At 59.1% G+C, this 26,404-nt stretch overlaps 4 protein-coding genes across 37 annotated transcripts in view; 3 read left to right on the plus strand and 1 right to left on the minus strand.

Annotated features, from left to right (window-relative positions):
- The window catches only part of PHF21A (PHD finger protein 21A), a 189,704-nt gene extending 182,460 nt beyond the window's left edge, over positions 1-7,244 (plus strand). For 28 of the 29 annotated variants that reach the window (XM_020870134.2, XM_020870138.2, XM_020870148.2 and 25 more), the window contains 3 exons: positions 266-341; positions 653-756; positions 2,328-7,244. In XM_020870134.2, coding sequence (XP_020725793.1) covers positions 266-341; positions 653-756; positions 2,328-2,594 — 447 coding nt within the window. In that variant the 3' untranslated portion in view covers positions 2,595-7,244. Of the gene's footprint in view, positions 1-265; positions 342-652; positions 757-1,235; positions 1,315-2,327 lie in introns of all 29 variants that reach the window. The other variant, XM_070473112.1, reaches the window with a different exon arrangement.
- On the minus strand, positions 7,187-13,427 carry LARGE2 (LARGE xylosyl- and glucuronyltransferase 2). Of its 2 annotated transcripts, XM_020870130.2 has the most exons (13): positions 12,308-13,427; positions 11,889-11,971; positions 11,585-11,708; positions 11,207-11,378; positions 10,976-11,080; positions 10,380-10,492; positions 10,184-10,309; positions 9,924-10,079; positions 9,623-9,783; positions 8,933-9,211; positions 8,601-8,750; positions 8,303-8,498; positions 7,187-7,882 (listed from the first exon to the last, which is right to left on the minus strand). In XM_020870130.2, exons 1-13 carry the CDS (start codon positions 12,614-12,616, stop codon positions 7,673-7,675), a joined length of 2,184 nt encoding a protein of 727 aa, XP_020725789.1. In that variant the 5' UTR covers positions 12,617-13,427; the 3' UTR covers positions 7,187-7,672. The 2 variants fall into 2 exon arrangements, with proteins under 2 accessions (XP_020725789.1, XP_070329214.1); XM_070473113.1 differs by lacking the exons at positions 11,585-11,708; positions 11,889-11,971; positions 12,308-13,427 and having other exon boundaries at positions 9,623-9,813; positions 11,207-11,415.
- Positions 13,428-13,702: 275 nt separating this feature from the next.
- On the plus strand, positions 13,703-23,177 carry PEX16 (peroxisomal biogenesis factor 16). Of its 5 annotated transcripts, none has more exons than XM_020870163.2 (13): positions 13,703-13,785; positions 16,310-16,381; positions 17,116-17,249; positions 17,464-17,499; positions 18,328-18,404; positions 18,751-18,884; positions 19,023-19,123; positions 20,067-20,147; positions 20,273-20,401; positions 20,484-20,563; positions 20,690-20,809; positions 22,388-22,452; positions 22,901-23,177. In XM_020870163.2, exons 1-13 carry the CDS (start codon positions 13,775-13,777, stop codon positions 23,160-23,162), a joined length of 1,302 nt encoding a protein of 433 aa, XP_020725822.1. In that variant the 5' UTR covers positions 13,703-13,774; the 3' UTR covers positions 23,163-23,177. The 5 variants fall into 5 exon arrangements, with proteins under 5 accessions (XP_020725822.1, XP_020725826.1, XP_020725825.1 ...); XM_020870167.2 differs by having other exon boundaries at positions 20,491-20,563; positions 22,901-23,060; XM_020870166.2 differs by lacking the exon at positions 13,703-13,785 and having other exon boundaries at positions 16,146-16,414.
- Positions 23,178-25,239: 2,062 nt separating this feature from the next.
- Positions 25,240-26,331, plus strand: FREY1 (Frey regulator of sperm-oocyte fusion 1). The gene is made up of 3 exons (XM_020870173.2): positions 25,240-25,764; positions 25,928-26,001; positions 26,174-26,331. Exons 1-3 carry the CDS (start codon positions 25,661-25,663, stop codon positions 26,293-26,295), a joined length of 300 nt encoding a protein of 99 aa, XP_020725832.1. The 5' UTR covers positions 25,240-25,660; the 3' UTR covers positions 26,296-26,331.
- The last annotated feature ends 73 nt before the right edge of the window (positions 26,332-26,404 follow it).

Consider the following 26,404-nt stretch of genomic DNA (forward strand, 5'->3'; position numbering starts at 1 on the left):
GAGAAGCTGGGGGCGCCCAGCCCCGCCCCCGCCCGTTCCTCAGGCTCAGGCGGCTCGGCTCTTCCTGCTGCTGACCGTTCCTCTCTCATGCTGGTAAACTGGAGCTCCATAGTCCAGAAACTACAGCCATGGTTCTGCCAGACTGCCGCCACAAACCCTTCCTGGATCTCGTCTGCCGATAGCGACAGACGCTGTTGCTTCTTGTTACACAGTGGGGTGTGCTTATTCTTCTTTCTCAAGGATAAACTTCTGAAAATCTTTTCAGATGCTGAAGAAGGAAGAAGCAATTCCATGGCCTGGAACTTTAGCAATTGTTCATTCCTATATTGCCTACAAAGCAGGTAAAGAATTATCCATACTGCCTTTTGAATGAGCCTGCCTTTGTTTAAAAGTACTGACAGTGTTTGTTTTGTTTTCAAAAGGAACTTTAAAGTTACACATGAAAAGCTTTTATTGAATGAAATAAAAAAAGTTGGTTGTAGTACTTTGTTGGGGAGGAAAACTGAGAAGTGAGATCTGTTTATGTAATGCCAGGCCCAAGCCACTGACAGTCTTCTTAGTGTCCTTTTACATGTAGAAGAGAAAGTCCAGGTGAGCAGGTTCTGTGCTCTGATGGCACATGGGACTAAGTTCTTTTTTTTTTTTTTCCCAGCAAAAGAAGAAGAGAAACAGAAATTACTTAAATGGAGTTCAGATTTAAAACAAGAACGAGAACAACTAGAGCAGAAGGTGAAACAGCTCAGCAATTCTATAAGTGTAAGTCAGCCTCATGCCTTCAGTATCGGGTACAGAGATGCAGAACTTCATGTGTACATCAGAGGATGTGTGGCTGTCATGGGCTGATGCATTCCTTCAGCGTATTGACACTGCTGCCTTAGGCGGGTGCAGTTTGCCTCCAGTCAGAGTCTGGTCCTCAGGTACAGGGGGCCAGTTGGTACATGGGGCCAGTTGGTACATGATTCCTGAGCCAAGCTCTGGAGCATCCTCTTGGCTTTGATCTGAGAGATTATCAGTCTCCAGATTTTCTCTGCTACTTGAAGAGGTCAAGTAGCAGCTACAGGAGCATAGCCAGCACCCCCGTGAGCTCCTGAGCGTGTTGGGAAGAGTGTGGAGCCGCCTGAACAGACCAGGTCCCCATGTGTGACTCTACCCAGTCGCTCTAGCTAGCTAGTGGGCCCATGGGGAGGGCCTTCCCTCCTGTCCCCTCTCCCACGCCCTGCTGATCGCCTCTCTAGGGTCCCCGGCGCAGCTCGAGAAGGAGTGCTTTCTGGAGATGAGTACTGGAATTAAACACCGCCCAGCCTGGCTGACCAGGTGGGAAGGAGGGCTGTGTTTGCTGCAGGGATTCAGAGGCTCCTCCTGACTGGAGCAGGCTTTCTTTCCCACTGAGTAGGTCCCTTTTCCACTGAGTAGTTCCCCTTGTTGCAGTGAGGTGGCCCTAACCCTCGTGGACGCCAGGTGGTACCCTGGACTTTGTGGCAGTCTTGCTGTCCTTCCTCATTTTACTGCCCATTGTGGCTGGCAGGTTTCACATCACTTTCCCTGCATAGAACAGAAGCCAGCAGGTGTGGGAGGCCTCATCAGTTCAGTTCAGTTCAGTCGCTCAGTCGCGTCCAACTCTTTGTGCCCCATGAACTGCAGCACACCGGGCCTCCTTGTCCATCACCGACTCCCGGAGTTTACCCAAACTCATGTCCATTGAGTTGGTGATGCCATCTAACCATCTCATCCTCTGTCGTCCCCTTCTCCTCCTGCCCTCATATACCATGGCCAAAGGCTACCTGTTCTTGACAGAGTAGAAGGCCTTCTCTTGGCTGCAGTCTTTGGGTCTCCTAAATATCACTGACTATCCCGCCTTAGGGCCCTGCCTCTAAAATCCTACTGTCCCAGTGGCCTTCAGTAGGCCCTCAAACTGAATCCAGATACCACTGGCTTGTGTCTATCCTGGAAAACTCAGCCCAGTCCTGGAGCCTATCAGCATATTAGCAAGGTAGAAGCATACCCAGACCTGCTCAAACCAGCTTCAGCTCTGCTGTGAGAGCCTTTTTTTTTTTAAATGCTTTTTATTTTGCAGTATGATAGTGGTAATTCATGTTTGGCTGTAAATCCTAGTGTCAAGAAGTGGGCTTTGAAACCAGTCACTTGCTCCCTCTCTCTCGCCTCTTGGGCCTCCTCCTTCCCTTGGGTAGCAGCACCCGCTCGAGGTGGAGCAGAACAAGGTATAGGGCTGCACCCTAGCCAACAGGGATTCTTGTGTCTGGAGAGGGCTGCCGGGCCTGTCAGGACAGCCAGAGGCTCAGTGCCACTGCCCTTCTCATTGGCTGCAGAAATGCATGGAAATGAAGAACACCATCCTGGCCCGGCAGAAGGAGATGCACAGCTCCCTGGAGAAGGTAAAACAGCTGATCCGCCTCATCCACGGCATCGACCTCTCCAAACCTGTAGACTCTGAGGCCACTGTGGGGGCCCTCTCCAACGGCCCGGACTGCACCCCCCCTGCCAACGCCAGCACCTCCACGCCGGCCCCCTCCCCACCCTCCTCCTCCTCCCAGAGCTGCACAGCGAACTGTAACCCGGGGGAAGAGACTAAATAACAGAGCCCCGCTAGGAGAAGCCACGAGATCCCGGCGGCAAGGAGAGCAGAACCCTGAAGACTCTAGCAAAGCCAAGCCGGGTTTCTTCTGGGAAGTACAGAATTCTTTTGGTTCTTTGGTTCCAGAGAGAGAGAAGATGCTTGTGCCAGGTGGCACCAGAGTTTGCCAATTGATCCTTCTTATTCTGTGTGTACATGCAAAGATTGGACCATGTTACATGAAATAGTGCCAGCTGGAGGTTCTTTGCCAGCACCATGCCAAGTGAAATAATATATTTACTCTCTCTATTATACACCAGTGTGTGCCTGCAGCAGCCTCCACAGCCACGAGGGTTTGTTTTTGTTTTGTCGGGTGGGGAGCAGGGCCGGGCGGAGGGAGGAGAGCAGGTTTCAGATCCTTATTTGCCGAGCCGTTCGTTTAGGTAGAGAAGACAGTCCAAAGAGTGTGTGGGCTTTCCTGTTTCTAAACTCTCACTACTATAAAACCAAAAAGAGGAAATGGAGATTTCACCAACCCCAGTGCCCAGAGGAGGGGTGGGGGAGGGGATGGGAGGGAGCCGGGGTGGGAAAAGCATACCGAATAAGCAGTATTTCATAGTGGGCACCGTGCCCGGAAAGATGGACACCAAGAACCAGCCTCCCGGTTCTTCTCTGGAGCACCCCGTTCCCAACTGTGGGCGCCCCCACGCTCCCCAGGTTCCTTCCCTGCTTTGGCAAATTGGTGCCATCCCCACGGGTGAGCTGGTTACCTTCCCTCTCCAAGAACAAGCAGAACCAGGCCTCAGGTGGCCCTTGCCCGGGGCAGGGAAGAAGGGTGTGTGTGTGTGTGTGTGTGTTGAGGAAGGAAAAACGGTGGACCAGTGATTTTACTTGAAAACAAGCTCCATCCCTTTTCTATATTTATAAGAAGAGAAGATCCTGAGCGAAGCAGCACGCGACCCAGGTGTGTGTGAATCGAATGGAGATGTTTCTTTTCTCTCTTTTTTTTTTAAAATTTTTGTTTTTGTTCTTTTTTCTTTTAAAAAAAAGTTTTATTTTGTTGTTTATTTTACTTTTTTGGTAACAAAAACTAAAATAAGGAATAGAAAAGCTGTTTTTCAGGCTGACAGTCCAATTAAGGGTAGTCGAGACCTTGCATGGTAGAATAGGAATCATAGTGTCAGTGAGGTCCAGTGAGTCTGTGTGAGTCCTTGTGTCATCGTTCGGGGCACTGTTTTTTTATGCAAGGGCAAAAATCTTTGTATCTGGGGAAAAAAAAACAAAACAACAACAACTTTTTTTTTTTTTAATTAAAAAGGAAAATAAAAGATATTGAGGTCTTCCTAGTGTTACTTAAATTAAGATCAAGGTAAGAAACATTGTAAAAAAAAATTACAAAAGTGCTATTTGTTTCCTAAAAACAGTGATTTCTATTAAAAAGGTGTCAGAACTGGAGAAAATGCTGTGTAGTTATAATTTTTTAGCACAGAACCTGCTGATCATGATGACATTTTGCTGTGTTTGTGTCTCAAGACTGGTGGGCTAGTCCCCGTGATTTCTGTCCTCCGGACAGCTGCAGCCCTGAAAGGCAGGGGCAGAGCTCTCCCACCATCCTCCCTTCCTCGGAAAAGACTGTCCTCCCTGCTTGGTGCAAGGAGCTGGGCTCCCGTTTCTGGAGCCCACATGGAGCGCGGATGGTGTCAGGGCCCTGCTTCTTGTCTCCTCGGGTTTTGCTGGAGCAAAAGGCTGGTGCCTAAATAAGATCCTTCCTTTGGTGCTGCTCTTGGTCTTTCAGCCACCAGCATTTCGAGTGCCTGGGGGACAGCTTTGAAGGGAGTGGCCAGTGAAGCTCACTGTTGCCCACACAGCCCAGCTTTGAAGGGTGCAGGGAGCAGGCTGGCTGCATCAGCCCTTGGTGCTTAGAGAGAACGAGGGAGTGAGATGTCTTGAGGGGACAGGGTGTCTCTGAGACGAGGGAGTCCCTGGGCGGACTTTGTGTCTGCACGCCTTTGAAGAGAGGTCTGCATCTCCAGCTGCTTTCTCTGCCTGCTGGCTCCAGGCACTGGCGATGGGAGTCTTACCCCACTTTGCCCACCCACAAGCTTCCTGGGTGACCTTTGGCTAGAACGCTGTGCTTGCCTTGGCTTGGCCTGTCGCCTTCTTGAGAAAAACCAGGATTCTGAGAGGCTCAGACCATTTCTGTCATTTTTGCCTTGTGGGAAATAAATTTTTGTCACATGTGCACTCCTGCTGGAGACCTTTGCCCACGGCACACATCTGGCCCCAGGAGAGAGGCAGAGACTCTGTGCCCGGGCACTCCCAGAGCATCTCCCCCAAGTCTGCCCCGTGTCCAATAAGGGCCAGAGTGTAGGAGGGGGCAGAAAGGGACCAGTCATCTCTCCCTCACCTAGTGCGGCCCGGAGAGACAGAGACGGACCCTGAAGGCGACTGTCACAGAGCAGTCCTTTGCACGTAAAATGTGTCTCTTCTCTACCAACCATTTTCGTTCCTCTTCCTGGGATGTTTGTTAGAAGAGGGGATGAGGAGGGGGCTGCACCGGCCTCTTGAGAGTCAGGGCGTGGCTGTAGGGTTGCCCAAGGGGGAAAGAAAGGCACTCCCTCTGCTCATGCAAAAACCAAGGTGCTATGTCTAGTCAGGGAGCGTTGGGAGATGCCTGGACTCGTTGGAGGAATGGTTGGCAGGGCTTCAGAGCCCAGAGGCGGGCTGTGTGCCCTGTCTTGGAGTCCTCCCATCGGACTTGTCTGGGCCCGGAAACAGGAGGTGGCCGCTTAATACCTGTCTTCTTGAAAGAAGAGGCCTTTGCTCAGGAAGGAGCCCCCGGGGATTCTCAGGGGTGGGTGGCCGGGCTAGGAACTGACACCAGGGTTTTGCAGGCTGCTGTGAGCAGGCATTCTGACCTTGCTTAGGGTTGGGGTGCGATTCTTCTCAAGTTCAGATGGAAGCCGTTGTGCTAGTCAGCTAGGATGACTGAGTGAAAAACTGCAGCCCTGCCCCCAAACCCACATTCTGGATTCAAATCCCCAAACTCCCCTCACTGCAGAGGGAAGGCCTAGTCACCCATGTCCTCCTCCTCCACTGTCCTGCCAAGAGAAGAGCCTCCCCGTCCCTCCAGACCCGAGGGTCCGTGTGACCACCCGAGACACACCTTCATGACCACCCCACCTCGCTCTTCCTCTCCGCTGCTTTTCCCCATGTCCGGATGTAGCCACGGACAGGCACGTCCAAGGGCAGCCGGCTTGTGGCCACTTCAGAGGCCAGGGGAGCGGCTGGTCAGGGACTGGGACTGATCCAGCTGCCCACTTGGGCTGGATCAAGAGGCCTCTTGTCAGGCCCGCAGCCACGGTGACGCGCCCTGGAGGCAGTGAGGTCATGTTGCTGTCATCTTCCCTGCTCACGTTCTTGCCAGTGTGGCCTGCAGCTCCCTTTTTCTTGCAGAGCCTGCTGGGTCTTGTCTCACCGGCTCTTGTCTCACCTCCACTGAGCTAATCCAGAGTTCTGCTTGCTTCCTTCCTTACTGGGCCAGGGAGGCCCCGCTCGAGACAGCCCCTCACGGGCCTTAACTTGTGTGGGGCCTGTACCGTGGCCACGGCGGCCTCCGGCTGGCACCCAGTGCCCAGTGTCCCTGCTGGCCTGCTGTGTCCCTGTGGCTTCTTGACTCAGGCTCAACCGGGCGTGTGAGTGGGGCGCGCTTCCTCGCCCCACGCCTCTCCCGTGAGGGCGACCGTGTTTCCAGCTCACTGCAGTCTCTGTGTGCGGTCGCCTCTCCAGCCATCTCTGCCTCCTACTCCTGGGGCCAGCAGAGCCTTGTTGGGCTCTCATCCCGAACCACGACGACCCACACAGCACACTCATAGCAGTTTCCTCCCTACATTCCCTTTTAGGGTTTAGTCTTTCTCATTTATCCAAAGGGCTTAATTTAGGAGACTTTTACCCCAGGGGAAGAAGGCTTTTTGGTAGGAGGGAGAATGGGGGCCCAGGTACATCTTCCAGTCCCTGGGTTCTCCAGATTGCGTGGCTTTTGTTGGATGGAGGTGACCTTGCTCTGTGTGAAAAAGAAGACCGTGGACCTCACCCCCACCCCTCAGCTGGGCACCCTTGGCAGGAAACGGGAGACCTGTTCTCTTGGGCTTAGAGCCGTCCTCAGTGTCAGCTCCTTTCCAGGAGGTGAAGGGTGACCCTCCCACCAGGGTAAAGGGGAAGAACTGGAGGGTTTTCCTATTTAGAGAGCCCTGGTGGAGCTCCTGAAAATAGCCCTTGTCAAGGAAAAGCAGGGCTCACGTCTCTTCACTCTCCGCCCACAGAGGCTCTTGTTCCGAGGACTCCACCAGCCCCACGGCAGCCTCTGGCCCCTGTCCCTCTCTCCGCTGTTGCTGGGTCCTCAGCCCAGGGTACGCTGCAGTCAGGCAGGACCGCCGGAGGTCAGTGAGCTCTGAGCAGAAAAGTGCCAGCCAGCTCCCAATCTGTCTCTTGTCCAAGCCCTTTGTGATTTCAGTCTTGGGTAGAACTTGTATTTGGAGTTTTGTGCTTCAAAGTTTTTGTTTTTGTTTGTTTGAGTTTTGTTTTGAGGGGGTGGGGGGGATACAGAGCAGCTGATCAATTTGTATTTATTTATTTTAACATTTTACTAAATAAAGCCAAATAAAGCCTCTCAGACTCATGGTGTTGGGTTTGCGGCAGGGGAGGGTGGACAGGAGGCACACACTCCAGTCCCGGCCTCCAGGGGAGGGCCCCGTCCCTGGACTCCTGCCAGATCCAGCACCTCCCCAGGCTTACTGACTGGCTCATGCCCCAAACCAAGAGGACCCTGGAAAAGAGCTGTTAAAACTTAACGGAAAAAGGGATGTTACGGTTGAGAGGATGTAGGAACCAGCCCCAAACCAGCTGGGGTTGAGGAACACTAGACCCACCCGACCAGCAGCAGCACACGGGGGCCCCAGGCCTCACCACACAGGTGCCCCCCACAGCCCCTCCCTGGAGACCTTAAGTAAGCAGGGAGGGCGGGGAGGCGGCAGGGCTGCTCCTGCGGGCGGCAGGGAGTGTGTGTGAGAACCACGGCGAAGACGGCGGGTAGCCGCGAGGTCAGGCGGGGCCTCGGGGCTGCTGCAGGGCAGTGAGGTATTTGAGGGCAGCAGCCCCGTAGTGGCGGGACAAGTCCTGGTGGAACTCGTCCTTGAGGGCCCGGAGGCAGTCACGATAGGTGGGGTTGGAGCGGAAGCGAGTGATGTCAAGGCTTGGGGCGTGCGGCAGGTGGATGGTGAAGGCCTCGGGCAGCACCAGGAGCTCGTATTCCTGGGGAGGGCAGGGGACAGTCACTGTGTAGGCTGGGGGAGCGTGGCAGCTCTGGGGCATGGGGAGCAGATTCATCCAAAGTCAGAGACCTGAGTTCTACAGAGGGCCCTTCATGGTATGGTGTGCCACTGGATAGTGAGGTCCTTGGGCCTGCTGTTTAGTCGCTAAGTCACGTCTGACTCTTTTTGTGAACCCACAGACTGGAGCCCGCCGGGCTCCTCTGTCCATGGGACTTCCCAGGCAAGAACACTGGAGTGGGTTGCCCCTTCCTGCTCCAGGGGAATGTTCCCAACTCGGGGATCGGACCTGTGTCTCCTGTACCGGCAGGTGGGTTTCTTTCCTCTGAGCCACCCGGGGCAACCCTCGCTGGCCCTCGAGGTATTCTCAGATCAAGGCTGGAGACAGCAGGGCGGCCCTCACCTGTGCGTCCAGCTCTATGATGTGGGCCACCTTGTTCCAGCCAAAGCCCACGAAGCGGGGATCGTAGCGGGGACAGTCATGTGGCACCACCACGTAGGGCTCGTAGTCAGCTGCCCACTGCACTCGGTATGGGGCCTGAGCCTCCCGCCAGCGGGCGTAGTCTGTGGGCGCGTGGCCCTGGGGCCACTCATGGTACCTGTGCCAGGGCAGGGTAGGGCGGGGGACCAGTCTGAGGCTGATGGGGGTCGGTGTGGGGAACTGCAGCGCTGGGCGGGGCTAGGCCAGTGGCCTCTCCCACCTGAAAGTGTAGAGAGACCCGGCGTCCAGCAAGGTCAGCAGTTCGGCTTTGGAACTGGGGAAGCGGAAGCGGTAGTGCAGGGTCTCGAATGCGGGCACCACCAGGGCCGCCTTCCGCCTGCCGCCCAGCTCCAGCTGCTCAATGGAGGCCCTGAGGAGGGAGCACGCCGTGAACCGCAGAGAACTGGGGGGGCTCTGCCTCCAGCCCTGGGCCCGGGGGTTCTCGGGGGCCAGCACACCCTGCGGCGCGGACGCTGCAGGTCAGGAAGGAGTGGGGGTGCCCCGCCAGGGCCCACGGGTGCCCCCGACCCCGTCCACACCCGCCCGGCCCACCTGAGGTAGTCATAGAGGGAGTGGGCGGGCAGGAAGTCGATGTCGCTGAGGAAGACGTAGGGCGTGAGCGCCTGGGCCAGGGCCACGTTGCGGAGCTGGTTGATGGGGTAGAGGGAGCCCTCCCGGTACACCACGTGGTAGGCCACGTCCTGCCGGGCAGAGAGCACCGCCGAGGTCTCCACGAAACGCAGGAACTGCTGGGCCTCTGCGTCTGTCAGGTACAAGGCCAGGCTCATGGGGCCCGGCCAGTGCCTGCACAGGGCTTCCAGCATCTGCAGCCTGGGGTGAGGGGGGTGGTCAGTCCAGGGGAGGGCTGAGCTGCCTCCCGCACGTGCGGACAGCCCCCCTCCAGTGGCTTGCTGAGCCCCTTTCAAGCACTTTGCGAACTGTTCTTATTTCATCTTCACAGCCAGCCCACAAGGTGGGTACTTTCTCATTTGACAGATGAGAAAACTGAGGGTCAGAGATACTAAGCTTTGCCCACGGTTCCACAGCTACGGAGGGCAGTTTCCCGACACGTGGGTGATCCCCACAGCCCGAGCTCCTTCTACCGTCTCTCCAGCGTCTCCAGCTCCTGGAACTCCTCAAGCATCAGGCAGTAAGAGCTCTCCCTTCCACCAAGTGGAACCCTCCTCTTGAAACTCCCAGACCGTGCACGGTGCCCCCTGGGGCTGCCCTTGGCTCCCTCACCGCTCCATGGAGAGCTGGGCCACCAGGGTGACGTCGTGGGGCTGGGTGGGTGGCGGCTTGTGCGGCAGGAAGGTGATGTGCACACGGTGCACGGTGAGCCGCTGCTGCTGGAACTCAAAGCAGGTGTCCTGCTCCTCCAGTTGTGCCAGGGCCTGCTGCAGCTGGGGGGTCGTTGCAGAGAGGAGGACGGGCTGGGTGGGCAAGCGGACAAGCCCCAGACAAGGCCAGGTTCCACCGGAGCAGGAGGGAGGGGGTGCAGAGCCTCCCTGAGGAAAGGGAAGGGAAGGTGACTCCCTCTCACCTGCTCAGCCCCAGGAGGGGGCGGGCAGGGGCACCCAAAGAGCTCTCTCCGCAGCAGGTTGCCATCATACTCCAGGAAAGTCAGGTAGAGGTTGCGGAAGGATTCCACGTGCTTGTTCTTCACGCGAAGCTTCTTTGGTGAGTTCCAGTGGATCACCTGGGATCAGGGAGGGCATGGGAGGGGATGGGGGGGACGGGAGCTGGGAGCAGGAATCCGCATGGGAGCCCACCGCCACCGCTCAGCACCCCCACCCAGCTCACCTTGAGGTCAGACGCCTCCGAGTAGCAGCGCTCAGCCAGCGTGTGGTCTGACAGCTGCACGTTCCATATGCAGGGCAGGGGCTGCACCAGCCACGGGTGCGCCTTGATGACGGCGTTGAAGATGTCCTGGGCAGGGACAGTCGCTGTCACACCTCGGCCCAGAGCCCGCCCCCACCGCCCTCTGGTGCCCCCAGACCTGGTCGGCCAGCGAGGTGGCAGACAGGGTGAGGAGCTCTCGCGTGGCCGTCAGCTTCCACATCTGCTCCCAGCCAGCCTGCCGAAGCCGGTCCAGCTGTAGGAGTATCACGCCTGCTCAGGGGGGAGAGGCTGTCATGCCCACCTGGGATGACCAGCTCCTGGGGCCAAGGCTCCTGAAGGGGTCTTCCAAATGCTTGTTTTTGTGCAGTGTTCATATTTTCTGACTGCTCAGACATGAGTGTGGACTAGCTGTGTCCACAACTAACCCTCTTCGGGGTGAAGGGGAGGCAAAGCACAGTTTACAAAGCACCCCCACAACCATCTTCTTAGATTCAGTGATCCCAGGGCTGGGGAAATCATCCCCATTTAAAGGATGAGAAAACTGAGGCTCAGCAGAATCAAGTGACTTGGCCAAAGGCATCTAGCATCATTAGCCCAGGTGGGAACTGTAATTTCTGGCTCTTCTCCCAGTGTTCTTTATACAGAACAGTTCTTGGGGGCCTCCCAAACATTCTATGCCCTAACCAGCCCCAGGGACCCAAGGATTAGTGGCTGCCCTCCTGCCTCTCCCCGCAACCCCCACACTGTCCCCACCTGTGTTAAATCCCCGGCCCAAGGCAGGCCAGGGCCTGTGATTCCTCCAGAGGTTGCCGAGGTACCAGTCGCTTTGGTTCTCCACGAGACCAATCGCTTGCTTGTCTGGGAGGGAGGGCACGAGGGAGCTGTCTAAGGCTGCCACTGGACCTCAGCTCAGGGTTAGGCCACAGGGAGGCCTGGATGGGCCAGGGAAGGGGGCTGACTGGGTTGGGGTCCCAGACCTCTCACCAGAAAAGTGAGCAAAGAGTGCCCAGAGTTCTGCAATGTCGGAGGCAAAGGTGACATCTGTGTCCAGGACAATGACACGGGCCAGGTCGGGGGGTAGGGCACTGGGCAGCACTAGCTTCATTAGCCCATAGAGGCCAGAGTAGTGCTTGTTGGGGATCCAGGAGACCTGGGGCTGTGGGTGGAAGCACAGGGCGTGAGCCCGCAAGAGAAGGGCTTACCAGTGTCGGAACATACTCGAGGTGACGTACCCAGGAGGGTGAAGGATTGGTGCTTCAGTAGATGTGATGGGACTGGGTCCCAGACAGCTCTAACCTGCCCTCCCACTGATCCCCCCAACCCTGGGAGGAACGAGGCGGGCAGAAGGGCTGGGGCTCCTGCCTTGAGCTCGTCAGCATTGTAGAAGCTGATCTGGACAGCAGGCACCATCCATGTGTGAAAGAGCATCTCCAGGATGTTCCTGGCCACAGCATCGGTCACCAGGTGAAGGTGCAGTGGATTTTTCCTTCAGGAAGAACAAGGGAGGAAAGCTGATGGGCCCCAGAAGGAACTACAAGGGACGCGAGCCCTGCCCTGAGGGGCTCGGAAGTGGAAGCACCAATTGCTATCACGAGCTTCTCCCTGCCCAGTTCAGGGTATTCTCAGAGCCTCCTTCCAGGGAGGAAAGGGACACTCCTGGCTGTACCTATAGAACAGCAGGGACTTCACCAGGGTGACGACATCTCTGCTGGAGTCATGTCCTGCACAGACGATGGCCACCTGCAAGAGCTGGGGAGGGGACAGCAGGTCAGTGGACTCCAGACGGGAAGGACCTGGGGTTGGGTTGACCCGGCCTAGGGCAGTGTAGCCCCACCTGGCATCGGAGCTAGGCCGGAGTGTGGAGGGGGGGCTCCACGCAGCTGGGGTACACCCCCCTCATTTCCCAAATGGGGAGGCCGGGGCCAGGAGAAGGGCAGGTGTGAACCCGAGGCGCCCCCGGCTGGCTGGTCAGTGTCAGAGCCCACACCAGGTGTTGGGATTCCCACAGGTGTCCAGGTCCCTCGGCTTGGGGGCGCGGGGGGACCCTGGCATTCCCGCCGCCAGGGGCCGTGCGCACCTACCTACCTCGCACTTGGGCAGCGGCGGCGGCGGGATGCAGTCCGAGCGGTTGTGGCCCCCGGGGTCTGCCGGTGGGACTCCATCGAAGGCAGCGGCCCCCCGCGGCCGCAGCCGCCCGTCTGAAGGTACACGTGGCGTTGGCGAGCCGGGTACGGATCCCGGGTCACCCCCGCCACCCTCCCCCCGCCTCGCCTCCCGCTCGCCGCCTAGCTCACAGTCCGGGTCCCCGCCAAACAGGAAGAAGCCGATCAGTAGCAGGAGCAGCAGCAGCAACGCTGCTGCCCCCAGCGCCCGGGGGCGCCCTCGGAGCAGCATGGCTGCGGGCAGGGGTCCTCACGGCGGGGCGCGACCCCGGGCTATGGGCTCCATCAGGCCTGGGCGGCGGGGCCCGACGGCCACCCGGCGACGGCCACCCGGTCTTGTCTCCCGCCGTTGAGTCGCCACCTCACCTGCTCCAGGGGCGTGGGGTCCCCAACCTTACTCTCTCAGAAGCTGGCTGGGGTGCAGGAAAGGGGAGGTGGAGGCGCCGGCCAGCCCCGACCGAGCCGGAGCCAGCCCCGCCCCCAACCTGGGTTCAGGTTTCACCTCCGCTTGGCTGAGTCCGAAGGGGCGGGGAGACCCCCCCTGGGGGCAGGAGGAGGGGAGGGCTGACCCGCCCCGCTACCAGGAGCCCCTACAAGGGGAAGGAAGAAATGCGGGAACCCTCAGGGTGGCCGGAGGGCTCGGAGGCAGCCACCCGTGAAGGACCTGTCCGAAACTACCTTCTTTGAGCCCATCCCCCTCTTCCCTGCCCCGCGAACCTTCCCCTGCGGGAGGGGCAGGGTCCCCAGGCCTAGGATCAAAGGAATAGCCAGAATTAGGGAGAGGGGACTGGGCTGGAAGGAAGGGCCTGGCGGGGTGGGGGCTGGGGAGTGGGGTCGGGACACCTGCTCTGGGGCGGAGGCGGGGCTTGCGGCCAAGACCCGCCCCGGAGCCGCGGAGCACCTGGAGTCCCAGCTTTCCTCCGGGTCTGCTCCACCCCCCACTCGGTGCAGGTGGCCTGGCGGCAGAAAACCCGCCTTGTGAAGGTCGCCTTCCGCCCAGGAGCTGGCCAGGGGCCTGCTGGGCAGCGCCGGGAATCCCCAGCCCTTGCCTAGACCGTCGTGGTTGTGCCAGGCCCCGAGCCTGGATCTGTCTTCTCCCGCCCTGGAGGGATGGGGGCGGGGGGGGGGGGGGGTCCACTCCAGGCCGCCAACAACCCATCACCGTTGATGGAGCCGGAGTGCCTGTCCTCTGCTCTAGGCCCTGTGCTGAGGTTCCCCAGCCTCGCAGCAGGCAACCCTCGGTCAGTCCTGTGCCGCGGGCTGGGTTCTCCCTGCAGAGCTGAAGTGACCTGTTAGAGCACCCTCCGGGGGTCTACCCGGCAGCGAGCCACTCCTCCCTAACCCTGGCCCAGCACCTGCCCTTGAGGTTCCAGCTCCCGGATCCTATCAGATGCTCACAAGGTAGGCCTCTCCTTCCACATTCCTTGGCTTGTTGTTTTCCTCATTCTCGCAAGGAGACCTCACTGACTTGTTTATAGCTTGTCTCCCCTGCAAGGTAGCTGCTCATCAGACTAGGCCTCTAGCATCCAACCAGGGCCTGTGAGTATGTGCTGAACACGGATGGGCCGCCGTGTGACCTGGAAAGGAAGGGGTCCAGGCAGTGTCCTTCAGCCCAACTTCCAGCTGTAACAAGTGAGGGTCTGAGAGGCCCCCGCCCAGGAAGAAGTTGTGGCAGAGCAGCCCAGCCTGAGACCACACACCCCCCGCCTCGCCTCAAGTCTCCCTGCTCTGTGAGGCCAGGATGCCTTTCTCTGGGAAATGGGGGTTCTGCAAGGAAGGGCTGGCTTTGGGCCTTTGGAGGCCAGGGGCAGCGGTTACTATGGAGACTTATGCGGCTCCTCATACATCTGGGAATTGAGAGATGAACGGAGGTAGAGTCCGCTGATGTGTCTGGAGCTTCGAACCTTCAGTCCCCCGAGCCTCATTTCTAGCCTGGAGCTGGGATGAGTGTGAGTGAATCCCTCCCCAGGCCCCTCAGCAGAGACTGCGGGGGAGTAGATAGGGTACCCTGTGAGGGCCTGATCAGGAAGTCTGTGCAGGGAGCTGGGTCTGCAGAATGATGGTAGGCATTCACGGTACTGGCCCTACCCCTCACTCAAAGTATCACTTGGGGGATATTGAGGTGCTCAGATCCCTGCTGGGCCTCCAAGAAATTCTTCTGGGGTGTGGAGGGAGAAAGGGAGATAGGCATGGGCATATGGAAAGAGTGCTGGTCTTCTAGGCCAGAGACCTCATTTGACCCAGCTCTACCCAGGACTTTTCTATGTGACCTTAGACCACCCAGGCCCCTTCTCTGGGCTTCGGTGTCCACTTCGGTATACCTGTTGGACTGGTCTAGCTGTCTTCCCTTTCGTTCGGGCCAGAGTGAAGGAGACAGGATCAGGTCCAACTTGCCCAAAGGCCCTTCAAAGTCCAGCCCAGGTGACCAAATTCAGGCAGGGGCCCAGGAGGGCGGGGCTGCCCTGGGTGCCTCCCGTACACACGGCCCTCTTTGTCTCTGGGACCTAATGAGGCACGAGATCTGGAGAGGAAATTCAGGCCACTGTGCTGCCGCCGGCCTGGCTGAGCTCCTGATCCCTTCCTTGGCCTGAGGGAGGGGAGAGAAACAGCCTCCAGCCCCAGTGTCCCTTATAGTCTGTCCAAGGGTAAGGGTGGGGGGGGGGGGCACGCTCCTCTGTCTCCCATGCCCCTCTCCCTCCCCAGAAGCACAGGAACCACTAGCCCTGGGAATGCTACAGTCCCCTTCCTCACTCTCTCACTCTGCCTTCCACACTTCCCCTTCCTCACTCTGCGTCTCTAGCCTCAGATACAGGGGCAAGAGTGCTGCTGATAAGGTTTGGTGAACAAGTTCATTAAGACCGTGGGGATGTAGGGAGGAAGGGAGGAAGAGCCCCACACCACATGCCCTGAGCCCTGGTCTTAATCCCAGTTGCTACTTGATTCATAGACCAAGCAGCCTCAACAGTCGCTGCTCTGGCTGAGCTGTGGGCAGTAGGAGAGAGGACCCTATCACAGGAGACCCTCGCTGTGGGCAGTAGGAGAGAGGACCCTACCATAGGAGACCCTCGCTGTGGGCAGTAGGAGAGAGGATCCTATCACAGGAGACCCTTGCTGTGGTCTCTTTGGCCAGTGCCATGCTGTGTGACCTAAGACAAGTCCCTTCCCCTCCTTGGGCCTCTTATTCCCCATCTGTGAAACGGAGTTCATACCAATCTGGCCAAGTTGCTAGGAGGAGTTAAGCATGAGTGAGCCTGGCACCCAGGAGGTGGTGAAAAAATGTAGATGATGCCCATGGCCACCTCTTCTGTTCCCCAGGAGGTTTGCCACTCTTGAGGCCCTGGACACATCTCCCTGCGTCTTCATTCCCTGGCAGGGGCAGGGCGGGCAGTTAGATCCCCCATCTGAAAAAAAAAAGAAAACTAAGCTGGGGAGGAGATTTAGGGAGGCAGCTCAGAGATGGGTTGTGGTTTCTTGGTGAGGTGTGTTAAAATGCCTGGATTCTGTGGTCAGACTAGACCAGGATTCCAATCTTGACGGGGCGTTCTTAAGCGGATCCTTTCCTCTTGTGGAGATAATATCTGGTGGAGGGGATTAAGTAAAATACTGTACTATTCTCAGAGTACCATAAACCTGCAGCTCTGGTCCCAACGACGCAGCCCCGTGGGCCCCAGCCTTGCCCCGCCCATTTGCCCACAGCCAATCGGCGGCCGCCTCTTCCCCGCTTCCGTTCCCTCCACTTCTGGCCGCTCCTCTCCCACAGCCCTTTCCTTCCAGGGAGGCTGCCCCGTTTGGGAAGAGATTCCCTGGAGAAGCTCTCATTTCTTGGGAAGCAGCTGAGAGCTGGAAGATGCACCGGAGGGCCAAAAAGCGCTGTGAAATTGACCCCGAGTTCAAGGAGCCCGTCTGCCCTCTAACCATTTTACAGATGGGGAAACCCGAGGCCCAGAGAAGGGAAAATCCTCATTAAGGTCACCCCGAGCGGAAAGCAGAAGCCCAGGTCAGGGTTTTCTCCGTGAAGATGGGAGTTCAGGTGCGCGATTTGGCGGGAGGGCAGGGGAAGGGAGGACATGCTCCGTGTGGGAGCCGGGGCACTAACGATGCTGGCCAGGGGGATCTTGACTGCGTGGGAGGCTGGACTCCTCGCTGCCTCAGTTTCCCCAGCACTACCTCTGGGAGAAATCAGGAGACAAGGCAACGGGCCAGACGCGCGCCTGCACACAGTCCGATTGCCCTTAGGCTGTCCCCGCGCTCCCCCCCCCCCCAATCTGATGGAGGAGGCTTCTCTCTGGGCACTGCCTCCCAGCCCTTTAAAAGCCAGTCCTCCCGTTGGAGTCTCTCGGCGTTCTATTGGACTGGCTCTTGATCCCTACTCCAGAGTTAACTGCTCAGGCTGCCGCGGGAGCTTTTTCCCGGAGCTGTAACTGCGCAGGTGCAAGGCAGCAAACCCGGAAGGCGGAAGAGCCGGTTGGGGCCGCCGCGTCGGGGGCGGAGAGCGTGTGAACCAATGACCTGAAGGAGTTAGGGAGGGCGGGATTAGGCCCGCAGTTATTTAACGCTACCCTGGTGGGAGATGATTTAAGAAATGGGGTGAAGGGTGCTTCAACGGCTCTTCGCGTCACCGTCCTTCTGGCCCGCGGAAGTTAAGCAGCACAGAGGCGGGCCCAGCGCCGGAAGCAGGAAGGAGGGCGCAGGAAGCAGGGCCCTGTAGCCAGTCGCGCTGTCGGTCCGTAGGTCTGTCGGTTCTGAGGGCAGGATGGAGAAGCTGCGGCTCCTGGGCCTCCGCTACCAGGAGTACGTGACTCGTCACCCGGCCGCCACGGCCCAGCTGGAGACGGCAGTGCGCGGCCTCAGTTACCTGCTGGCAGGTGCCACCCTGACCTTTGACCCATCCCTTCGGGTCTCTGACCTCTGACCCCACCTGCCTCCCCCCCCTTCCCTGCGGAGCCTGAGTAGCGATCGCTGTGCCTGAGGCGTTCCTTCCAGGTTCCCGTTAGGGCACAGGGAGGGGACGTCCGGGGACCCGAAGCAGCTGGGAGAGGCAGACTCTCACCGGCGCCTCCTCCTGTGCCTTCTCCCCAGGTCGTTTCGCCGATTCGCACGAGCTGTCAGAGCTGGGTGAGCTGGGCTCTGGGGTGGGTTGGGGGCGAGAGGGTGGAGGAGGGCTTCCCAGAGGGCTTCCTAGATTTCCCGTTAGATCATCCAGTTCTGTGATTGAATTAGACAGGGGTCCAGCGTCCACGGTCCTAGGCCGTCGCGTATGCCCCCCTCCCCGCCATAGTTAAGAGAGATGTCTGGGGACCTTGCCTGGTCAGGAGGCTGAGCCAAGCGCCACTTCTGCCTTTGCTCCATTAGTCTTCCCTCCAGTCACGTGAAGCAGGTACTGTTATTGTCCTCCTTGTCCAGTTGAGGGAACAGAAGTTTAAATGAGGTTAAGGAACAGCCACCGAAGGCCTCAACCAGGATTCAAATCCCAGTCTCCCAAAGTCCAGAATGCCCAGACTAACTGCCTCAGTGGTGTTTACCCAGTCAGTACAGGAGGCGCAGTCCCGAAAGGATGAGCTGGGTTTTAAAAGATAGGGATGGAATAGAATTTCAGGGACAGGCTGCAGAGAGAGCAAAGGCCAGGAGGTGACTGCACCTCCCATGTCTCTTTGGAGCATGCTGGGCAGTTCTGGGCTGCTGGATATCCTGTGCTATTCAGCAGGGCAGTAGCTGGTATGTCACAGAGATCAAACCAGCCTTTCTTGTTCTAGCTGCTCACACAAGAGGTCGCTGGGGGCGGTGGAGAGCTCTAAGGAAGTGGGTGGTGAGACCTGTTGTTTCCACATAGTATGTGTGGGTGGCTGAGCGCAGCAGGTAATAGGTGATCCCTGCTGCTCTGGGGAGAAGTGGGGGGGTGGAGGCTGCAGGGCCAGCCTCTCAGGGCCACTCTCTGCCCCTCAGTGTACTCTGCCTCTAATCTGCTGGTGCTGCTCAATGACGGAATCTTACGCAAGGAACTTCGGAAAAAATTACCCGTGGTAAGAATTGTGCCAGGAACTGAGGGCCAGAAGCAGGGGGCTCAGACACAAAACAGCAACCACTAACCCGGGTTTGGAGCACCTGTTACGGTCTCGTAGAGTACGAGGCATGGCTGCATCCATCTGTGCCTCTAGCCGTTAGGTGACAGTCCAGGTGTTAATGTCCTCTTAACAGATGAAGAGACTGGCTTTCACAGGGTAGAGTCACCTGTCCCGGCAGGAGACCTCAGGCTTACGCACTTAATCTTGGGAAGAGGAACATCTAGCCCCCTGTCAGAAGTGTCCTCTGGGGGAGGGGCTGAAACCAGGGGGGCCCTCCTGACCTCTTGGCCTGGGGTTCTTGCAGTCCCTGTCCCACCAGAAGCTGCTGACATGGCTGAGCGTGCTGGAGTGTGTGGAGGTCTTCATGGAGATGGGGGCCACCAAGGTGTGGGGCGAAGTAGGACGCTGGCTCGTCATCGCCCTCATCCAGCTGGCCAAGTATGTCGGGACCGTGGAGGGCCGGCCTGGGGTGGGGGTCATGAGACCAGCTGTACCGGCGGTATTCAGCAGAGCACCCCAGGCCCCTGCCGGCTAGCCACCTCCCGCTTCCCCAGCCCTGCCGTACCCCCAACCCAGGGCTGTACTTCGGATGTTCCTGCTGATCTGGTTCAAGGCTGGCCTCCAGACCTCACCCCCCATCGTTCCGCTGGACAGGGAGACCCAGGCACAGTCCCAGGGTAAGTGCTTGCCCACTCTGGAGTGGAACGGGGCATGGGCTGATTGGTAGGTGAGAGCTGACCTGCATGAATATGGCATTGTCACCCTGGAGCACATCTCTCCCCATCAACACGTTTTGTCCTCATCAGCCCTTATTGGCATGTTAGAGAAGAGAAAGAATGATGAGGTCAGAGGCCGATCAGAGCTTAAACTCAGGACTCCTGGCGTCAGAGTCCTCAGTCATTTTTGTGGGCTGCAGGAAGAAGGGCAGAGCATCAGGAGGTAGCAGGGTCTTGCCAGCCTTGTCTCTGGGCCTGGCTCTGTATCGAGAGCACAGCCTCATAAGGCAGGGTACCCAGCAGGTGTACCGCTTTAGGGCTTCAGGCCCATCAGCTGTTGGCCTCTGGGTCTTACCCCCTTGGCTTTGAGTTGTGGGCAGGTCTTTGCTTCTGTTTTCATGATCATGTTGAAAGCAAAGCACACAGGAGATACGCCATCCCCCTCCTTCTTAAAAATTTTTGTTTATTGGCTGCACCACATGGCCTAAGGGATCTTAGTTTGCTGACTAGGGGTGGGACCCGCACCCCCTGCAGTGGAAGCATGGAGTCTTAACCACTGGACCACTGGGCAAGTCCAGATACAGCCCCTTCTGTGCTGTGGTCCCCATGGGCCACAGGTCCTCCTTCTTGTTCCAGTGCCTGGAAGGCCTTAGTTCTCAGCTGGTACATCTGCACAGGTGATGCTGGCCTTTCCCCAGGTCGGGAAGGGCTGCAGAATGCTCCCCGCTATAGACAGGTCCCAGGCACAGCCTCTGCAGTGGTGTCCTTGACTCTGCTGCTGCCTTAGTACCGGTTTATCCATCCTCCCCTTGGCCCATGAGCGTTCACTGCACATGCGTTCGCTTGTAGGCTCTGGTAGAAGTGTGTCCCTCTGACAATACGACCTTCTATCTATTCCTGCCAGATGGTGACAACAGCACTGGCAGCCAGGAGCAGTCATATGTGGGGAAGCGGTCAAACCGGGTGGTGCGAACCCTCCAGAACAGTAAGTATGGGAGGCAGCTGGACAACACACCTCAGTGCTGAAGTCAGCATGGGCCTGAGGGCCTGGCTTCCGTCACTACCCTGGCCCTTGGGCCCAGCCGCTCACCTGCCGCGCTTGTGTTCTAGCTCCGTCCCTGCACTCAAGGCACTGGGGGGCCCCGCAGCAGCGCGAGGAGCTGGGTGTCACCCCCACCCCGCTGGGGCTGCAGGAGACCATCGCCGAGTCCTTGTATATTGCCCGGCCCCTGCTGCACTGTATCCTTAGCCCAGGCCTGGGTCGCGATAGATGGGGGCAGGCAGGGCGGGCCGTGTGCCAGAGACATCCTTAACGCCGTGGCCGGCAGTGCTCAGCCTGGGCCTCTGGGGTCAGCGGTCGTGGACACCCTGGCTCCTGTCTGGTGTTGTGGATGTGACCAGGTGAGCCGGGCCTGCCTGGGGGCCCCATTCCCTCTGTCCGGCTTTGTGCCACAGGCCTGACCTCACCCGGGCAGGCAGGGTCCCTGCGCTCCTGTCGCTGGCCCAAACGTTGTCCCCTCCCCCCAGCCTGAGCCTCCTGAGCGACAGGAAGGGCCTGACCCGGAGGGAGCGGCTGGAGCTGCGGCGCCGGACCATCCTGCTGCTCTACTACCTGCTGCGCTCCCCCTTCTACGACCGCTTCTCCGAGTAAGGACTGGCCCCAGCTTGGCAGGGCCCAACCTCCGCGGGGCAGAGTGGGGGAAGCGGGCCCGGCTCCCCACGCTTGTTCACTCCCTCCCTCCCCGATCTGGGTTCACTGAACACTTGCCGTGTGCTATCCTGGGTGTGACTTCCCTGGTGGCTCAGATGGCAAAGCATCTGCCTACACTGCGGGAGACCCAGGTTCGATCCCCGGGTTGGGAAGATCCTCTGGAGAAGGAAATGGCAACCCACTCCAGTATTCTTGCCTGGAAAATCCCGTGGACAGAGGAGCCTGGCAGGCTGCAGCCCATGGGGTCGCAAAGAGTCGGACACGACTGAGCGACTTCACTTCACCCTGGGTGTGGTCACTCCTGATTTCTTGGGGCTGTCTACCCAGTGTGCTGCTTAAGCTGTTGTTGGCAGGTGAGGGCAGGGCCCTGGGGACTGGGCGTGAACTTTCTCTGTCCTCAGCTTGCTTGCCCACTTTCCTAAAGAGTTGGGATATTTCCCACTTCTCACAGGAGACACGTAAGTTCAAAGAGGCTGGGCAGCTGAAATGAAGCCAGCCAGTGGCAGAGCCAGTTCCCACATCCATGGTCTCTCCTGGCCTGTCCCTGCTAGCCCAGCCCTCCATCCATCCCCTGAGAGGGTCCAGAGCTCCTAGCCACAGAGAGGCCTGCTGAGGGTGTCAGGGGTGACTGAGGTCACCTGAGGTCAGGTTGAGATTTGAGGAGGGGTCCCTATACTGCGACTGGGGCTGTGAGACAGGCTGGAGGCTCCCGGGACCCGCTCTGTCCAGGTCGCAACAAGTACACTGCTTAAAGGCTGGAGTGACCATAGGAATTATACTTGACATTCTGTACACACAACTTCTGTTAATTTTCTGAGTTGGTAGAAAGTAAGCTTAGGTCAGATTTAATAACCACCTCAGTGAAAGTAACTGCCTGGCAGTTTCTATTTTCAGATGAGTTTGAAATCTCATAAGGTTCTAAAGCCAAATACTTTTCCACACTCCAGAGAGAATGCTCTGGAGACTTTTGTGGATCGTGACCTTTGCCTACAGACAGCTTGCACTCTACGGAGGAAAACTTGTAGCCCCAGCATTGCTCTGAATTGAGGATTAACTGATTGCAGAGGCAGCTTCCCAGGCTGTAGGCCTCCAGTCTGGCTTGTTTTCCTGCCGACCTGACCAGCCCAGACTGAGCAGTGGCCTTAGAGCAGTGGCCCAGACTGAGGAGGGCCCAGAGCCCAACCCCAGAGGACAGGGAGCAGGATGCCGAGGACCTCTGGAATATAGTCTGGGAAGAGAGAATTTTCCTTTCCCCTTTTTATTGTTAGACAATATAGTCTCTGGCACTGGGCTGCCTCCCAATTGTGGGCTGAGGTGTGACCCTCCCGGGCCGTGTGGTTGGGGACGGCTGGACCAGAGCCCTTGTCCTTCTGTCCTCGAGGATGTCTCTGATCCACGTGGTGACTTTCTGGCTTCTGGGATGCACTGCCTTTAGTCAGGTGGTCAGCAGAGGTTTGCTGCTCCTGGATTTGCAGGAACCCAGACCCCCTACTCAGGCTACTCCTTTGTTGCAGGGCCAAGATCCTCTTTCTGCTCCAGCTCCTGGCAGACCACGTCCCAGGCATTGGTCTGGTCACAAGTAAGTGTGGGGTGAGGGTGTGATAATTAGTCAGGGAGCTTATGTGTGGCCAGGCTTCCTGTATCCCCTTGTAATTTGACTCTTGGCACAGTTGGGAGAGGGAGCCATGAGGTCAGCTTGGGTGGGTGAAGCTCCTTGAGTGACGCGACACCAGCTTTGCTGGGTGGGGACCATATGGGGGAATGAAGCCTGCTGGCCATTTGGAGAGGCCCCTCAGCAGAGAGGCCCTGGGCCGGGGCTGTCCGCGTGGAAAGCGGGCCAGCTGTGTGACATCTCTGAGCTTGAAACTCTTTGTCTGTAAACACGGCCAAAGATGGCTGCTGACGCTGGTGGGGGAGGTGGGAGTGCGGGGTCCGGCCGGGCGGATGGGAGCCTCAGGAGGGCCCTGGGAAGAGCTAGGTTAGAGTCTGGCCCTCAGCCCTGAACTTGCTCCCCTCTGTCATTGCAGGGCCGCTCATGGATTACTTGCCCAACTGGCAGAAAATTTATTTCTACAGTTGGGGCTGATGGACATTCCGAAAGTGGGGGGTGGGGAGGGGCAGGGGGTGCCTCAGCCCATCATGTCCCCTGGGCCCCTCTGCCCTAATAAACCTGACTCTGGCAGCGTCTACGCCTGTGACTGCTCCATGCCCACCGCCCGGAACGCATCCGGCTCTCACACCCTGGCTGGGCTCCGCACACAGCCCTGGTCTCCACTAGAGCTCCCCTAATTCCCTCTCAACTCTGCATCCTGAGCACATGCCGCACCTCGTCACTGGCCGGGAAGCCCAAGCCCCTGCTAGGACTGGGACGTGGGCTTCCTGGAAAGCTGGAGTCCCACCTCATGAGCCCAGGAAGCTGTTTGCCACAGCAGCTGCGAGAGTAAATGCTGCTTCTCTCTCGTCGGTCCCTGTTGACGACCAACAAGGCTGAACCCAGGCAGTAGATGCCAGCTGCCCCTGTGTCTTCTGGCCCACGCCCTGCCGGAGCCTGATGCTTGGCAGCCACTCCGTGGTGGAGCCTGGTGCTGGTGGGCCTGCCTCAGTGCAGAGGGGCCCCTCAAGCCCTGACCTCTGCTCGAGGGCAGAAAGGCCTTTCTCCTGTGGGGTGGGAACGTCGGGCCCCAGCCAGCGCTGCGGCCGATCCTGGGCAGTGGTAAGGTTGGCAGGGCTGGGAGCGGCCGGGTGCGGGTTCACGGGGCACGAGCCGCCGTCTCCCCCGTGGTCTTTCTGGAGGCACCGTGCAGGGATTGGGGCACGGCGGCTGCAGTCTTCCTGCCCGGCCTCCCCCTTCCCTCCGTCTCTGCTGCCTCTGTGCTATGAGCAGCCCACATGCTCCGGCTGGAGCTTCTAGCTGGTCGGGCGGCCCCTCGGGTTCTGAGAGCGCTCCATCAGCTCTCAGCTGCACCTCTGCTGCTCCCAGACACCCTGGGATGGGCCGGCTGTCCCCGACCGCCTTCCCCGTGTGCCTCTGAGGAGCCCCGTCCTGGTTCCGGGCCAGGGGGCGGAGGCCCTGAGCGGTCACCACTTGAGACCCCCTGCCTTGGGTTGTCTGAACCAGCATGGCTGGGCATCTGTTAGGGAGGGTGCTCTGGGCCCTGTGCTGCTCGTGGAAGTGAGTCAGGCCTGGCTCGCCGCCCTCCCTCTCAACAGTGGAGGAGACAGGTGTGTGGATGCCTCCGTGCCCCGGGCCGCTGCGGTAGGTGGAAGTGTGTGCGGGCTGTGGTCAGACTGCCTGCCTGTCCGCACCAGCCGGAGGGCACCCTGCTCAGGGAGCCCTCCGCTCAAGCCGGCTTCTAAACTGCTGAGACTTCATTTGTTTTCAGCAGGCAGACGGGAGGTGGAGGCTGTGTGCGCAAAAACACAGCACAAGTAGTTGCTGCAGCGGTGTGACGCCCCCGCTGCACTGGAGCAGAGGCGTCGGCGCGAGGGGGCGGCAGGGCTGAAGCCACCAGGCCATCGCCTCCCAGGCAAGACCAGGGGTGGTCTGGCAAGGAATGTCTCGGAGGTGGTGGGGAGGGACCTGTTTGAAACCGCATCTCAGTGCCGGGGCAGGGGGCCTGTGGGCAGGGGAGGAGGAAGGTGCAGCAGGACGCTGCCGGTGGAGGCCGGGTGGAGGCCGTGGATAGGGCCAAGTTAAGGCGGTGGCAGGAGGGGTGGGGGGGGTAAGCCAACCAGGCCTTGGGGACTGGTTGTGGATACAAAGGAAGAGGGTGGCGTCTCGGAGGCAAGGAAATGAGGGGTTTGGAGTCAGGAGGAGCCAGAGCGTCTGAACTTGTGGTTCCTGGTGGAGGGCGGGGAGGGGGGGAGGGGGGAAGGTTGGGCAGAGGATGCTAAGGCGGGGTTCCTGGGAGCCAGTTGTGTCTAGGGAGGGAGCCGGGTCCACACTGAGCTAACATGGGGCAGGCAGGAAGCAGAGGGCCACACAGACTTGCCGCAAGCCTGTGAAGACTCAGTCTCTGGCCGAGTGTCACGCTCCATTTATTTGTTCATCAAGGATTTACTGAGCACCCAGCAGGCATCCAATACTGGATATCCTGTAGTCCCTTCCCTTGGGAAGCTTACACTCAAGAGGCCCAGGTCCCAGGCTTTGCCAACTAAGCTGAAGTCCCTGTCAGCCTCGGAGGTGGACACAGGGCCCGCCAAGTCCCTGGGGCCGTGCTAAGCTGCGGAGGGCAGTGTTGTGGGGGCCCTCAGCACGGGCTCTGTCCAGCGGGGCCTGGGTGGAGCAGGGCTCTCCAGCTGCAGGACCTTCCTGGGGCAAGTCAGTGTGGGAGGAAGCGGGGTGGGAGAGGGAGGCTGGGCGAGCAGGGGAAATGCTGGGGCTCCGGGACTGTGGCTGTGACCTTTGCACAGGGCCTCCTGGGTGCCTGTCCCTGAGCAGGTTGTGTAGGGACCTTACCTCAGTGGTGAGGAAGCCCAGGCCCGCAGAGGGGAGGTGATGTTTCTGCCTGGCAAGAGGCGAGGTGGGGACCTGCACTATCTGTGCCCTCACCGGTGCGTCTAATAAAACAAGATGGGCTTGGCACCTGGCGGCCCACAGCTTCAGTATAAGCAGACCACAGGCCTCAGCACGGAGCTGCCCAGCCGGGCCCCGGAGCCACTGCTGACGCGGCGCCGTGGAGAGGGAGGCCTTTGTGAGGCGGCCCCGGGTGTGGGCAGCAGGTTCCGTTGTCCTGCATACCAGGGGGAGGGGCAGGCAGAAGCTGGGATCAGGGACCCTGCGGAAGATGGTTCTCACCATGCTGGGGGCTCTGCACCCCAGGGCCGGGCTGAGCCTCTTTGTCCTGTACCTCGTCCTGGCAGCCGCGCTTCTCCGCCCCCAGCCGCTGAGGTAACTCCTGGGGGCCTGGGGCCAGCGGCCTGGAAGTGGGGGTGCTCTGCGGGCCAGCCCCTCTGCGGTGTCGGGGTCCCCCACCCTCAGATGTTGCTCCCTGTTCTGGGAGGTGGTGGCTGTCCCCTGGCCAGCGCTGAGCACACCCCAACTTCTCCCACAGGCCTCAGCGATCCGTTCCTGAGGAGTTTTCGGCCCCCCTGGAACTCTCGGAGCCGCTTTCCGGCCTGGTGGACGGTAGGCTCTCCCCTTCCTCTCCCAACCCCACTCCCTGATGGGGGCGCCGTGCCCTGGGAGCGGGCACCCCGCCAGCCTCGGGGCCTTCTCACCCTATACAGCCTGTGTCTGGGGAAGACTTCGGGGGAACATAGACACTCCCTGCCACTCACCCCCTCTTCTCTCTCTCTAGACTACGGCGTCCAACCGAAACACCCGTGGCCTCGGGGGCCCCGACCCCTGCTCTCCCGGGCCCAGCAGCGCAAGCGAGATGGGCCCGACATGGCCGAGTACTACTATGACTCACGCCTGTGATGGGAACCCCTCATAAAACTATTCTGTGCAGCAAAATTCTCGGGCTTTCCTGGGGTGGGAACGAGCCGGGTGAAGTTGGGGGGGTGGCGGTCCAAGTAGATGACACTCA

The sequence above is a fragment of the Odocoileus virginianus genome, chromosome 10 (assembly GCF_023699985.2).
Source record: "Odocoileus virginianus isolate 20LAN1187 ecotype Illinois chromosome 10, Ovbor_1.2, whole genome shotgun sequence".
NCBI lineage: Eukaryota > Metazoa > Chordata > Mammalia > Artiodactyla > Cervidae > Odocoileus > Odocoileus virginianus.